General features: G+C 39.9%; 1 protein-coding gene across 21 annotated transcripts in view; it reads right to left on the bottom strand.

Moving 5' to 3' along the window:
- ADGRL2 (adhesion G protein-coupled receptor L2) overlaps positions 1–16815 on the bottom strand; it is a 182819-nt gene that overhangs the window by 86868 nt on the left and 79136 nt on the right. For all 21 annotated transcript variants that reach the window (XR_012849964.1, XM_075832902.1, XM_075832903.1 and 18 more), the window contains exon 3: positions 11679–11892. Coding sequence is in view for 20 of the 21 variants with exons in the window: in XM_075832902.1 (XP_075689017.1) it covers positions 11679–11892 (214 nt within the window). In the remaining variant the exon portion in view is untranslated. The remainder of the gene's footprint in view (positions 1–11678; positions 11893–16815) is intronic.

Raw genomic sequence — 16815 nt, 5'->3', positions numbered from 1 at the left:
CAGTTTTAAGAAAATCCTATTTGCAGACAAAACAGCACCCCTGGTGGCCAAAGATATCTTCTGTACAAAGGGTCTCTCGGAAAGATGATCTTGACAAGATGTGAATGACTCTTTTCGATTGCGTGCAATTGACTACATTATTTCCTTAACATGTGAACGGACTTTGTTTCAATGCCGAGAATAAAATCCCCAGTATTAACAGTGTGAACTAGCGCATTCCAGCTGACAAAACAGAATAAAAATCATCTAAGCTGCCCTGCTTTGGTATCGCAAAGAGAGAGATGATAGGTGCAGCAGAGCATTAAATGGTGCCCGCCTGGCACCATCCGTTTTCTGCAGATCTCTTCGTTATATCAGCAGAAGAAATCAAACTCCAGTGCTCAGATTTCATGGCAACCTCTTAAATAGACGCAACAAATATTTTTGCAAGTGACAGAGCTTTCCGGAAGCTCGAGTGGTTGTGTTTTTTTCCCCCTGCAGCAGATAAATGGTTAAGCAGGAAGGACGCGTTCATTTGCCAGCGTTCAAGACTCGGATTCATCATGACCTATAAAACGTTAAGATTGAAGCGCATTAAAGATGTGCTAACACCATGTGCAGGCCGGGGAGTACAAGCTATTGTGCCACGAAGCGGCAAAGACATCGCTCTTCGGAAAAACTAGCACGCACTATTATGTCACTGATATAAACAGAGGAGAGCATGCTAAATTATATATAAGGAAGGAAGGCGTTCGACATATGTGAGATGATGAAGGCCGGTGCTGAAGACTTAATACACACATTATAATGCAGGATATTGGAAAAGGGGAGAGCCCGGAACGGAATATACGAACGAAACGCTGTGACAACTGCATTGCCGAGAAGGGGTTTGTAGCTGTAGAGTTAATGAATTCTTCATTATAAGAGATGAGAGAGTTGGTCCGCTCGATTCACCATCCAATAGAATACAATGGGTGAATTGATTTGCTGAGTTCTCTCTTTGATTCTCCAAAAGTGAATCACAAGCGCAGCAAATAGACTCGGCCACGTTATACTTACGGGGGACAGACTGAGAATTGGATAACTCCAAACCGACAGATGGATTTGCTCATCTCGATTAGCCTATGCTGAAAGGGAGGAAGGGGTTAAAGGGAAACTCTAAATACAGAGCTTCTCAAAGTAATTATTAATTCGTAAATCTTTCAAAGCCCACGATCATTTTTTTTTTTAGCCCTGCTATTCAGTAGTTGGAATGTCTTTCGGCCGCTGCTCGGCAACAAAGGCTATGGCTGATGGGTGACAACACCAGATCTCGGTGCACTTTTTGTCTGTGATTTATTAATAAAAAAAATACAAAAAAAAAAAAAAGTCAATTTTCTTTTGTATAAACTGATCAGCAATTATGTCAGTAGAAAATAGCAAATACTTTGGTTTTTCTTCCCAAACCCATCAACGCAGCACAAAGCGGCCCACAACGTCACAATCTTCTATTTCCATCAACTGCCGGGTATGGTATAATTCTACGGGATTCAATAAAAGGCTGCAGTTCTGAAAGCAGATTCCTGAAGGTCATCTTGAAGCTGTGCTCGTCACTTTGTGGATTTCACATTTTCCCTCTATAAACTCCATCAATCTGAGTCGCAAACAAAATGCACATCAGCCAAAGGCAAAAGGGAGATTAGCAATTATCATAGCAACGGCTATTCGACGAGAAACGTATCATGTTGCTGCAATGCATGCGATGTAGCAGAGCTGTCTTCTTATTTCTTAGTGGTTATTTGTGCATAGTATTAGATCTTTACAATGCACAAGCAGCTCATAGACCCCTAGTGCAGGCCAGCCACGGCTTTTAGGCCTCATTCACACATAGCCGTTGAGTCACCACAACCATGACTTAGCCGGTTTGATAAATACAGGAGCAGATACTGAACCTACTTAATTGTCGCAGCCCAGCGGCACCTTTCCTGAACGAAAATTATTTTTATTTTAGGTAAATCAAGGTGCATAGGACTAAAAAGTCAGGCCCCGTTTCTTCTGACTCTTTGCAAAGCCGTTGCATTGATATATATGCCCCCAATGGGTCTTCCTACAACTGGGGCGAAAAAGTTCACAATTTTTAAAGTTGTAAGGTTTGCAGAGTTTCTTTCACATGTGGAATAAATGGATTATAGAAGTAAAACAGAAAGAGATGGATTTTTTTGAATTTAAATTTTTTAAGCTCATTTAAATCCCCCCCCCCTCCCCCCTTTACCGGTTCAGGGAAGCTGGTATGGATGGGGACATATATATCTTGTTATTTTTAGGTTGTACGATATTTGAATGATTTAATATTAAAAACTAATTTAAAAAAATTGCATACAATATTTCCATACAATTTTGTACGTTCGTGTGAACGAGGACAAATCTACCTATTCTATTACAATGATTGATTTTGCATACTTTGTCCATTTCTAGATTCTCTATGCAGAAAGTTTAATTTAAAGGGGTTCTCCATCTAAATCTAGCATTGCAAAAATCTGATTAATACTGCAGAAAGACAGAAAAGAACGTAGATTGAGCACTGCCAAATCTTCCTGACCCTTCTATGTCCTCAGTTCACGGTCAGTTAAGCCATCAGCTAAAAGCCCTAATACCAGACAATGGTTGCTACAAATGTGAAAATGTGATAACCAGTTAAAAAATATAATCGTTCGGCCTTGTAGCTCTAGTAACCAGTTGGTCTTAAAATCGGGCCGCTTAAGGACTAAGTTACACGACCATTGTTTATCTCCGTGTGGTGTAGTCTACAATGAGCACAATACTTTTTGCAGGTTAACCCTTTAATTATCAATGGTTTAACTCACATGAACGTTTTTTGCACGAACACAAGCAGGAGCGGACGCCGAAAAAATGAAGCATCATCAGATTATGATTTGCGGCCGAGAATAGCCCATACATGTCAGTGTAATCTCATCCCCAATACAGATTTGAAAAAACACGCGACTTGGATTTGTGTTAGATCTGTAGGATTTTATTCTTGGTGATTTTTTAAAACATGTACAGATTAAAAAATAAAAACGATCTAATATGGACATGATTATGAAACTCCGTACAATTGAAAATATGTCCATTGACTACGTTATCTGGACGTAACGCAGTCGTGTGAATAAACCCTAAATTGGATTGACAAAATCTGCGCTATTAATCAGAGTTTTAAAGTAAAGAATAAATAAAATGTAAAAAAACAAAAACAAAAAAACACAAACACCCCACAACACCATCAAAAAACAAATCTCATATGGGTAGAGGACCTCTATGAAAGGACAAAACATCCAGAAATCTACCTTGAAACAGAGAACCCTTTTATGACCGTGTGGGAAAAATATATAGTGAAACGCAAAACACAAAGCAGACTGGGGCTCGTCATCCATTTCATGAAGATGATATTCAAAATGGCATCCGGATTAAGGCATAGCGAGGAGTGAGGTCTGGTGCCAGTACTGCTAGAGCTTTGTAGAAATAAATGGAATTAGCCTTGAAAATTGGAGCAGAAAATGCAGCGGTTAAACTTTCAAAGACGCCCAGACCGAATAATGCGACGATGAAAGTGTCTGCAAGTGTCTGTAAGCTACGAACAACAGTCCTACCATCAAAACGCGTGACTGACATGTTAATAAGATGCCTGTAATAAAGCAGCGCACCATTTCTAATTAGGCAAGTGCACTCTTTTCACTGTACAAATAAGGCAAAAAAATAAGAATCTATGTATTCACATTAAAAAAAAAACAACTAAATAAAATTCACCAGTAAATAAGTCCTTGAATTGTCCTCACACGTTTTAGTCAGTTGTTATAGCTTTTTTTTTTCCTTTGGCTGTTTTTGTGAAAACAGGGTGGCAATTATTATTACCGTTGGGCTGTCATCGATCTTTTCCAGACTACAGAATGGTAAATCGGAATAATTATGCAGTGAAATATCTCGTGTTAATGGCAAGCGGAGATACAGCCAGAACGTCTGCCATTACAGCTGCCACAAAGGAGGTCACCCAGCTACGTCCGTACTATGGAACGAGCGAAGCAAATTTTTAACAACTTGGAAGAAGAGGAAAGCTCTAGGCGTAATATTCACTGGTGCTTTGGCTTAAAGCCTCAAGTACATCGCCATATTACGGCTCCATACAAGTTTTAGGTTTTACCGAGACATAACACGACAACCATAGAGGTGTTTTTTTTTTTCTCCATTTCATATGAAATTCGACAGGGAAAAAAACAAAAAGTTGCAAAACATGCCATACCTAAGGCATAATGCCATCGGATGGAGTAACTTTGCGGCGGTACATGGAGTGCCTATGGATTCGTAGTACAGAACCACAGGAACTCAATGTGCTGCCGTGCATCAGGCCTATAGGTGTAAATTATCTTTAAAGGGCTTGCCCTATTTGGACAACCCCCATCTTAAGACAGCCCAAGGCCTCAACCAAAAATATAAAGGAGTTTGATAAATAGGTTCGGGTGGGTGCATAGCAACAAATGCTGCCACTAGCGAATGACAATGACCTCTCCTCAAACAAGTTCACATAAGAGGATTGCTCAGACTTCTATTTTTAGACAATTTTTTGATGTTCGGTTAAAAAAAAAAATCCGTAAAAATTACCATATTTTCTTATAAATTAAAAAACATGACGGCTGTGGAGAATTTCTATTTAAGTAGGTGCTGAATGCAGATCCTCGATGGATGTAAATGTATGTCAAGTCTGGCGTTTGATTGGCTAAACATGTCACAGCGCTGACAATTAGTGAGGCGGCCTCGTTCGAAGCCCCGCGATAAGGAGCTTGCTGAATATATATGAATCTGATGAAACAATACAGGAGGCAAATTCCACTTACTGACTGACAATTGATCTCATTAAAAACGCCTTGAATTCTGCCCATCTAATTGAGTATTCCACATTTCTTAACAAGTTTCGTCTCCTGAGCCCCCTGACGTACAGGTCAGACATGTTTGCATGTGTAGAACACGGACGATGCTGATGGAAACATTCATTAAATTGACATCCCATGAAAAGCGGCAAACATCATGAGTGACACCGAGCCGTCTTCTATGACCGTTCTGTATGATTTATTTCTCGCCGTCTGTGGCTTGGGAGGATAATTTGCAAGGAAAATAGGTGTGAGTTTATAAATAAAATAGTCACTTCATCAGAATTTTAGGTCAAAATTAAAAGCCTACCCTTTAAATCATCATAAAAACAGAACGGGTCTGAGGGGATTTTATGTGCACGGATTACTAGGGAAGCTCTGCACGCGAAACACATTTATGGCTATGGAGCCGTGTATTTTTTTCCACTGAACAGACCACAAACCACCTGTGTTTGCTTTGGTTTTCGGAGTCTCAATTTTATACTTAAGGGTTATTCTATAAAAAAAATTTAAATTTTTTTTTATAGTCTTCCCCCAAAGCGCTAAAAATCCATTTCAAATTTTCAAGTGCAGCTTTTTCTCTGGAACTACGTAAATTCAACTACGTTACAGCCTCGGCGAAAGTCCTTGATCCGAGTCCTTTACTCGACTGACTGTATATGCTAGTCTGGTTTACAGCGTTATATTCAATGAATTTTCTATAGGAGGCATGAACCTTAACAGCCGGTTTTAATTGCCCCACATAGGAAACCACATCACTATTAATTCCTCAGCTACAGAGTAAAATCAAACTATTGCCTCTCAATCTATAGCGCTATTAGGCCTCTCAGCTATTTGGCTAACTCTGCTATGCGATACCCAATGCAATTAATTATATTTTTTGATGTTAATAGTCTCTGTCAGTTTCAAGCTTAACTCTTCTTTGATGAATATTTAAATTATATTTGAATAAAAATAATCTTGGTTACATTTCATCTTAAAGAAATCAGCAGAGCTTAATAAAGGCCTGGGCGGTAAAGGAGGTGATAAAGGACTACATGAACGCAGGTATAAAAACTCCAAATCACCTTGGAAGGTGTTAAATTTCGCAACATGGATAATGCAACCTAAACCTATACGCTTATGGTACTATAAATGGTCCCCGTTCTAACACGTGAGCCCATTGCATATATAATCCATATACACACAATGTAAAATTCCTGTAACACAGCATGAATGGGACCAGACAAGTGCCAGATTATCAAATATTCATATAAACAAATATATAGAGTCCCCTTGCAAGGCGAGAGCACCACCGAAAATAAAAAGTTAACCATATATATATATATATCACATTGAGTATTCTCTCTCTAATTTTACTTTACAAGAAAAAATTTCCATTTCACCATAGCAAAATATGTTTTCCCTGGAAACACTAGTATTTGTTGGAGCAACCAATGAAATTCCAGCTTTAATTTTTCGTGTCATTTTCAAAATGAAAGCTGCAATGTGATTGGTTGCTATGAGAAACGCCTCCCGTTTTCCTTTGCACCAGTTTTGATAAATAACAGTCTAACACTGGACATGTTGCCCATCGCAACCAATCACAGAGCAGCTTTGACTTTTCCAGAACCGTTTTAAAAATGAAAGCTGAGCTCTGATTGGTTGCTATCGGTAAGGGTGCCAAGATCTCCGTTAGACGGTTTTGATAAATAAAGCCTGATGTGTCTCAAAAATTAAAAATAAAATGAATTATATGAAGTGTCCCACAACTCTTAGGGTATGTGCACACCACCTCTTTTCAGACGTAATGGAGGCGTTTTACGCCTTGAATTACGCCTGAAAAGACGGCTCCAATACGTCGGCAAACATCTGCCCATTGCTTGCTATGGGTCTTACGATGTTCTGTGCAGACGAGCGGTCATTCTATGCGTCGCTGTCAAAACAGGGCGCATAAAATGACGGCTCGTCAAAAGAAGTGCAGGACACTTCTTGGGACATTTTTGGAGCCGTTTTCTCAGAATATTGAAAACAGCTCCAAAAACGGCCGCGAAAAACACGAGTTGCTCAAAAAACTTCTGAAAATCAGGAGCGGTTTTCTCCGTGAGAGCATAAAAGACGTAAACCTTAATTATCAGTTAACCAAGAATCCGTACAAGGTTTCACATATTTAACAATGGTACAGATATCCTCTCCGTTATAGATCATTATGTGACAATAGGACTGACTCGTCAAGCTGAGCATTACTAAAATGTTTCTAATTAACAGTCCTCTCGTTACGTTTACTGCCTCACTCAATACAAATGGTAATTAATCATCCACAAAAAAAAAAAGATTGAATATTCAAACTACTTATGTCGATAGAAATGATAGCGCTGGGGGCCAATATTGACAACCCGGGTTAAAGTAATGACTGTCCCCATCCCACAATCCTTTGCAGTTTCTCTAGGTATTTAAACCACAAAATATTGCTATTGAGGAGGTAAATGTTCCATTTTCTTGTTATATTTTTACAAGATTAAAATTCTAAATTTCACTTTAAAAAGGTAAAATGTTAATGGTTTAATTTTGTAATTGTTCACAATAATTTATATTAATGCTTCGGTGCCCATTACGAGGTAGGATTCTACAAATTTTTGCCTACGTACGCTGCAATATAATAGATTAAAAACTGTGCGGCCAATTTCATGTAATTCAAAGGTCAGTGCACACAGACTTAAGTGCGTTCTATACCATGTGGTAAATAAAGCTCATATAACAGAAAACGTCAAGGGGCCCCTGAATGCGGATTTCAAATGCTGTGGCACGATACATACATTGGTAGGCTAGTAACTAGTAATAAACACGTTATGTTCTGTGTAAACAGGGAGATGCTCTGCCGACATGATGGGAATACATGGGGACGAACGATCGTAGTAATGATCGCTGGTCCCAATACATAACCAATTATGGCTCCTTGTGGAAAGAGCAAACTAGTGGCGATCAATGAGATGTCTCGTTGATCGGCGCTCGTTTTCATGGCCCATATTGGTCGGTGTAAAAGGCCTTTAGTCTTTGCAAAACCATGGGACAACCACATGGTTTCCTAAATGGCTGTGGACATGAAACGGATTGCTTCAGCTATGTGTATACTATAGGCTCACTATTAGAACTGCTTTAAAGAAGTGTTTAAAAAAAATAAAAAATAAATACGTATTTAACATAAATATAAAGTATTTTGATCTTCCTCTTCCGCTACTTAAAAACCCCATCCAGCCATTTATTAAAAGGGATTGTACAGGATTAGAAAAACTTGGCTGCGCTCTTCCAAAAACAGTGCCCTGCAGTCCATGGGTTGTGTCTGGTATTGCAGCTCAGCTCTATGAAGTGAATAGATTGAAGAAACAATATCGCACACTCCCTGTGGACAGGTGTGGTGCTCTTTTAGGAAGAAAGCAGACATTTCTTTATAATCCTAAGGTTTCATGCACACGACCGTGGTGGTGTGCATGGGCCGTGACTTGTGGCTCGGACGGCCACAGAGTGCCACCCGCAAACCACGGGTCGTGCGCATTAATTTCAAGGAGCCTGGACCGCAAGACGCGGCCGTAATAATACATGCCCGTTCTTTTTGCGGTCCAGGCACCTGGGCAATGCACAGACCATGAAAACCACGGTCGTGTGCATTGACCCATTGAAATGAATGGGGCCGCAATTCACCCGCAGATTTGCGGGCGAATTGCTGCTGCAAAAATACATTCGTGTGCATGGGGCCATATATTTTCATGGAAATCAATATGGTCACCATACAGCTTCCACCTGGGTTACTTACTAGTCGACTAGGGTTTTCATTCCGTCAAAACGACGTAACCCTTGCACAACGGAGACAAACTGAAACCATTAGCACCGGCTCCATCACCATTGAAATCAATGGTGATGGAAACGGAAACCTTTGGTTTCAGTTTGTGTCAGTCAGGGCTCCGTTCCGACGGAAAGCTCAGACGGAACGTGGGAACGGAGCCCTGACGCAGATGTGAACATAGCCTTATCTGTACAGTTTGCCCATAAATGCGGTTATAACAGGGCTCCATTCACACCTCTCGATCATTAGGTATCTCTGTAGTTTAACATACTGGCTGATAGAATCATTCCATAGCTGATATTGTAAAAATAGAGAAGTAAAGATGGGGACAAACACTATATTTCAGTCTTCTAAAAAAAAAAAGAAGAGAAACTGAGAAGCAAAAACTCCCATACATCGTGTTTTCATTATGTTTGATATAATATGTACATTTTTGGAAAAATAGATTAAGAATGTAAAGCACAACATCTAATGAAGGTTTGCGACTTAATTGCAATGGACGTCCTAATGCCTATTTCATATTATTCGTGCCAGGAGGGCCACGGATATAGAAATTCCTCCCTCTACACCCGAATATTTTTCATCATCAGGACACTCAACATGTCAACGATGGAAACATTTTCCATTGAGAAAATCAATACTTGATTCCATCACTGGAAATACCGTTCCTTTGCCTGCTCCTGGAAGGAATACTAGCCAACAACTATCTATTGAGAACATTTTTGAAGATAAATGTTCTCATACTTCAATTGTAATGGAGAATGATGATGCATGCATAGTCACCTCTGCATTGGCAATAGGAATCAGGACCCTCTCATTCTTCAGATTCATCGAGGCCTTGTGACCGATGCCCCATCCATCCAAGTTCTGTCAAACATACGACTGACTGACCCAAAAGCCGGTCATCAAAAACATTTTAATATATATCCCCTAAAAATTACTTCTGGCTGACCAGGGTCTCTTTCTCGGGATACTTTAAGGTCATCCTAAGTCAAACAAGTCTCAGAAATACAGGGACCTCTTCAGTGTTGGTCAGATAATTGCCTACTCCAAAACATTCTACGGTGTTCGAAATAAAGCCTTGTATTGAGTCACCCTCAATCAGTCTTACAACTCAAGTTTTACTGCAAGGACAAGATTTTTTTTTTTTTAGAAATTAGGTAGCGTTCCTCTTTAGCAAAATCTTATTTGTGAGTTCTTTTAATAGAAGGCACCTAAATGGAATGAGCATCAACCCACCTAATTTTAATCATATCTGGTATTTTATTCTGATGAGGAACATCTATTTTCAGACTCCGGCTAATATTAGATGGGGAATTCCAATCTGTCTTGTAAATGCAATGGTAACGTAATGAGTGGTATTTTGGAACTAGACTTCTAGTGTCAGTGCTAAGTGGGAATAACTCGTCTGACCGTGGGGGACAGATGCTCCTTTGACAACAGTAACAACCGAGGTAATCTGTCACCTCGAGGCTAAATCAGAAACAATATATAGAATGATTTTAAGAAATAGACAAAAAAAATTTTAGCTTTTTATTTTTTTACTTTTTTTCTGTACCGAATGTTCAAGTAGAAGAGACATTATTTTAAGCATTACAATAAAACAAAATCCCTATTTTAATACGGTGTATCAATTTTATTCCATTATTTTGACAAAGCAATCAAAACTCATCTACCTCTAGAGCCATTTCTAAAGAGAATTCTGAGCCGGAAAGTGGCCCACGAGAGCAAGACAGGGAAAATATAGAACGCGCAGCCCCGCTGTCTCCCATAGCACTGAACCATTAGATCAAGCAGAGAGTTACAACATTCATAATCCCCTAGTCTAAGAAGACTCAAGTTGACATGACAGGTAACTGGAGAAGGCAATTTCCCAAAGGAGCTCTGATGTGCAGACTGGAGGCAAAAACGATGGGAGAAGAGCATCGAGATCAGATGAACAGTAATTGGTGCAGGGGTATAGAAGGAAATACCAGGAGATCATTGAGGCAACAACATTACGACAAATCACTTCAAATCCAGAGCAGGAACAAGAAAAAGAAAAATTTAACTATCTTTATGGAGCGAGAAATCAGCCACTTGCAAGTTAGTCGAGAAGCTGCAACGAGTACATATTCTTTTTTTTTTCCACAAAGCTGGATAGAACAGAGCAGCTGTCCCAACAATTGGTGGAAAACCTGTTCTAGACCTGACAAAAGTCAGATTGATCTCAAAGATCAAGGCAACCTATTCAGAAGCCAAGGACAAAGACACACTCGTCGGACAAAACATGTCCCAGTTGCTAAGCCACTTTTGACCCCTTATATAGTTATATTATTCCATATCCCATGGACTCGGATACCTAGTAGGTCATGGCATGAATTAATATTTCATATTTTGTACTCACCAGAGTGAAATAAGGATGAAATGCAATATTACAATGCAAGTGTATATTTAATAAAGAAAAAAAAAAAGACAAAATGTAAAAGATTTTACAGAACGAAAACGGTATAATTCTCAAGAACATACTCTGGTATCAATATTCAGATCACTATGGCGGACATTGACCTAAGACAAAAATGTATATATCCACTGTGTTGAATGAAAAAAATTAAGAGTATAACTCGAAAAGCAACCATGAAGCAAAAGGTCCTCCAGAATAATATAAAAGAGTAAAAAAAACATATTACAAAACATTAAGGGACCTGTTCTACCCAGATTTTCTTACTGTTGAGGACATCCATACAATGTCCTATTAGGACATTTAGTGGTTGCGTCCATAAATTTTCTTTTAAGCACCAAGCAGAAGCCAAAAAACTAAGAGACCCGATTCTAAATTGCTTCTCAGGTCTACTGAACGACCTCCTCTTTCGAAGGGGGCAGGACTCTACTTCTGACCTCCTAAAACGTAGATTGGAGGGGAAACTGGTGGATGCACTGTGCCCACTAGTTCAAGTTTGAGCAGCCTTACTTTAAAGGGTAATAAGCAGCCATATTTGTACCTCTGTGACATGATCTTGTAGGCATCCGGAAGATGGCAGTCCACATTCTCCATCTGAAATGGGTCAGCATCACAGATCTTGTCATCTGTACGACCATAGTTGGCACTTTCAATCATAATGACATCACTTCCCGGACATCGAAGATCGATGGGATATCCTTCACAGGCGAGTTCCCGTCTTACCAGGCCAAAAGGCAGTGCTGCTCGACTGAAACCTGGAAAATAGAAATCAAATCGATTTTAAAATAGTGACTATGAACAAAACAGTTTTCAGCCAACATGGATGTAAATTAAAGTCACATATGAGGCAGGGACTTTGTAAGCATTTCACCATTTTTGGTGTATACCTCTGTATGTCCTTTTTAATACGGAGTTCTTATAATTAAACAATTTAAAGGGAACCGGTCATCAATTTTGACTAAATAGAACTGCTATATCGTGGCTAGAGAGACATTTCAGAACATATCTATGTATAGCATCAGTAATAAAGCAAACCTTAGAAAAATGGGTTTTAACAACTCCTGCGCCGTATGCAAATTACCCTTGAAGTGTCCGCTAGACGTTTCTTCAGCAGGTAGGTGTACTACAATCTCAGCGACAACCCCTCCCATCTAGACTTGATTGGAGCAGTGGATGGCACAGGAGGAATCAGATATGTCAATCAAGCTTAGATGGGAGGAGTGATCGCTGAGATCACAGAACGCTAGCCTGCTGAAAAAACACAGAGCAGACAATCTGAGAGAAATTTGCATACGGCGCATTGTTAAACCTTTTTCTAAGGTATGTTTTATTACTGATGCTACACATGGATATGATTAGAAATGTCTCTCTAGCCCCCATAGGCTGAGTTCACACGGGGCGCATACGCTGCGTAAAAACATGCAGCGTATCCACCCTGAGCGCCGCAGGGAATTCCGGGTGAAAAACCGCACCAAAAATACAATGGAAAGAAACTAAAGCTGGCCATAGAGGGACACTCGGACGTTTCAGCGGATAGGATCAAAAATAGTTACTCATAAAAGTTAATTGGTTCATCTATGACCACAAAATTTTAGAAATACATTAAGACCAATGTGCGCATCAAAAAACGTGTGTGTTCTACCACAGATTGGCACGGTTTAGTGGTGTGTTTTTTGGCCGCACAGTCTAATGTGTTCTACCTGTAGATACCGTAAATGCTCTTAATGGGCAGATACATTTTCTCTCCACCACTGGTCAAATTTTTGCAATAAAGCGAACAAAAATTCTGTGCATGTAAATAGTTTAAAAAAAGCAATTATATCACCTACATGAGAAATTAAGCATCACACATAGCCCTTTAAAAGGGCCGTCAATGTGATGAACATATATGCCAGGTTCTCCAGAGTTAGAGACCGTATTTGTAGCAGCTCTCGGTCCTGTTTGAGGGAGGAGGTGGTAACTCAAAATGCCCTAACAGGGCATTTAAAATGGGTCTGTCTCACCAGACAACCCCTTTAAAGAGGCTCTGTCACCACATTATAAGTGCGCTATCTCCTACATAATGTGATCGGCGCTGTAAAGTAGATAACAGCAGTGGTTTTTATTTCGAAAAACGATCTATTTTTACCACGTTAGGAGTGATTTTAGCTTTATGCTAATGACTTTCTTAATGCCCAACTGGGCGTGTTTTTACTTTAGACCAAGTGGGCGTTGTACAGAGGAGTGTATGACGCTGACCAAACAGTGACCAATCAGCGTCCATTAATTTAGTCAGAGCATAGTGACACTGCGTTGTTCGCTATGTGCTGTCTTATACTATGCACTGACTAAATGAATGGAGAGGAGTGTATGACGCTGATTGGTCACGGATTGGTCAGCGTCATACACTTCTCTCCACAACGCCCACTTGGTCTAAAGTAAAAACACGCCCAGTTGGGCATTAAGAAAGTAATTAGCATAAAGCTAAAATCACTCCTAACGTGGTAAAAATAGATCGTTTTTCTAAATTAAAAGCACTGCTGTCCCCTACATTATAGCGACGATCTCCTTATGTAGGCGATAGGGCACTTATAATGTGGTGACAGAGCCTCTAAGAACGAATTTTGTGATTATGAATAGATATCAGAAAACAACTGATCACCACCAAATTTTATCCTGATAAGGGACAAAGGCTAATGCAAAGGTCGACAGCGGAGGACCTACAACGATTGTACATTTTATACTTTTTGTATTCATACCACAGGAAAATCATATCATAATATTATATTAGCTGCAGGAATAAAAGCAGAACGAGCTCCATTGTACGTAACAGATTCACAAACACAAAGCAAGTGTGACAAACAAGATCTACTGTATATATTTTAGGCGAGTTCCCATCACAACTTTGCCTGCTCGATAATTCCCTGGACGGTCTTCTCCTGTTTTCCTTGGCTCATCTACACGGTTTCAGGTTGGATTATACCTGAGGGAGCGCATCACTGAAACTCGCTGCTAAACACACACGATTCATAATATTCTCTCCCTCCATTGATGTACACAAGGCGCTGTCACCTTGGTCTGGATTACAGAATTACTGGCCATGACAAATTGGGATGAAGATTGAGATTATGGAAATGTGTGCAAAAAAAGTTGTGTAGGTTTTGTGCCATTCACATCAGTCTAGTAAGAGTAGTTCCAAAATGAACCCGGTTTGTAGAACAGTAGAAAAACAAAAAAGGTATTCCCTACCCCCCTTAAAAAAAAATAAACCAGTGCCACTCTGGTCTTTTGGCTGCTCCTGGTACTGCAGCTTTCGGGGAATTTTTTATTTTTTTTTTCTTTCTAATTATTCCTTTAGCTCAACTTCCCCATATATTTACATATAGGTTATTCAATAGGACTTCTGAAAATGTATGTTCACGTGAAATTTTTCTGCACATTAACCTTTGGTGTGCAGATTTTAAAATCCACAGCGCCTCAATTTATCTTGTGCTTTCATCTCAGAATTGTATCGGACAAGTTTATAAGGACGAAAAAACAAACACACACATAATCTGCACACATTACCGCATCAAAATGTAAAATTTGCACTTATACGCATCCAAAAACGTCATATTAAGTGCAGAATTGACGGTGTTTATCTGCGGTTTTAATGTGTTTTTTTCTGCATCGAATTTCGGAACGTGTGAATGAAGCCAGATTGGTCAGAACATTTTTTAGCTATAATTTTTTTTGAATGCCGATTTGATGTTATTTCTATTTCTTTGCTAGAAACTTCTTGTAGAGCTGATTTTTTTTCCTATAACACATTTTTTTCATAAATTTATTCTCACAAATGTTTAAATGAACATGAAAAAAATATTCTCGTTACATTGGGGGATTATCTATATGCCAGTGCAAAGGGCACTATGTAAAAATCTATTTACCTGCACAGTGACAGGACCATTTTATGACCAGAAATCTGACAGCCAACAGGTTCTCTGGGAATAACTTTTATAACTTAATCAATAAAACTTTTAAAGGACAGATAAAAGGTTTACGCTGGGTCCTGCCAAATTAAATGCAGAAATATTCTGCAAGAACGACACCGAAAATGTATTGTAGGAATACAATGTAAATATAGGTTTCCATAATCCAGTGTTTGTGTCCTCGCATCTCGTCCATGAGGCTGCTCTATGCGTGGAATACGTCATTGGAAATCTATGGACGTATCTAACATCCAGGGCGGTCTTCATAGACACATTGCACGAAAATAAACAATCCTCGATGTCCTGGGCAACAACCATTCTGAAGATATTTAAAACCATATATTAGAAGGTAGAACAGGCATGTTCTGTTATTTGAGCCATACTTTTATGAGCGTTTCCCTTCAGTGCCTTAGACTTTGAATGGAGCTACAGGGCGCATGCACGATTTGCGCTCTATTCAAAGCCTGCTGAGGGAGGGCTTGCGGCTGGGGGGGGGGGGCAGGACCCCTGTTATATAATTTGGTAGGCGTCCCTACGGTCGGACTCCCACCGATCTAAGGGTATGTGCACACGTAGTGACCAAAAACGTCTGAAAATACAGAGCTGTTTTCAAGGGAAAAAAGCTCCTAATTTTCAGACGTTTTTTGAGCAACTCGCGTTTTTTGCGGTGTTTTTTGCGCCGTTTTCGCAGCGTTTTTTACGTCCGTTTTTGGAGCTGTTTTCATTGGAGTCTATGAGAAAACAGCTCCAAAAACGTCCAAAGAAGTGTCCTGCACTTCTTTTGACGAGGCTATATTTTTACGCGTCGTCGTTTGACAGCTGTCAAACGACGACGCGTAAATGACAGGTCGTCTGCACAGTACGTCGGCAAACCCATTCAAATGAATGGGCACATGTTTGCCGACGTATTGTAGCCATATTTTCAGACGTAAAACGAGGCATAATACGCCTCGTTTACGTCTGAAAATAGGTCGTGTGAACCCAGCCTTAAAGTTATCACCTATTAGTCGTGCACATGAAACTAGCTCACCAAAGTATGGGAGGAATCTGGCACAGTAATGGGTTCCAAAGTAGAAAACAACCCCATTTGAATGAATGTTGAGTCCGTCACTTCCTGACAATTTTTATGGTTTTATTTTTCCAAAGATAAAAAAATGTGAATTTATTATTGATGACTGTTCACATCTGCGTTCGGTGTTTCCTTAGCTCTGAAACGGCAGAACAATGAAAATACCAGAAGTACCGGCTCTGCACGCAGGCCATCGATGCGGCTCATCGGTGCGGGATCCGGGTGTCAGACCCGCGCCGATGACATACCGATGACCTATCCGGTGGATAGGTCGTCAGTTGTCAGAAGTTTGACAACCCCTTTAATGTGTTCCATTGGGTTTCCATGATTGTGTCCATCGTTTTACCAGAAACAGTAGTTAACAATTGTTTTTACACGTTACGGAGATATAATCCGGAAGCTGTATCAGGCTCATGTGTACAGCACACCTGAAGCCGAGGTCAGTACACTGCGCATGCGCAGTGATGCGAGGTATATAGTCTGCAGCTATATATGCGCAATGTGCCCGGACTCCTCCCAGTAAATTGGGCAGGTTTGGAACAGTAAACTCCAGCTGAATAACGGCATGCGGGTGGATTAGTGTCTCCAAACCTAGTGTCAGGCTCCCTTTAAAGGCTATAAAAACTTTAAATACAGAAAAAAATATTTTTACATAGGTCAGT

Source organism: Rhinoderma darwinii, chromosome 7 (assembly GCF_050947455.1).
Source record: "Rhinoderma darwinii isolate aRhiDar2 chromosome 7, aRhiDar2.hap1, whole genome shotgun sequence".
NCBI classification, from domain to species: domain Eukaryota; kingdom Metazoa; phylum Chordata; class Amphibia; order Anura; family Rhinodermatidae; genus Rhinoderma; species Rhinoderma darwinii.
This window is presented reverse-complemented; position numbering and strand designations above follow the sequence as displayed.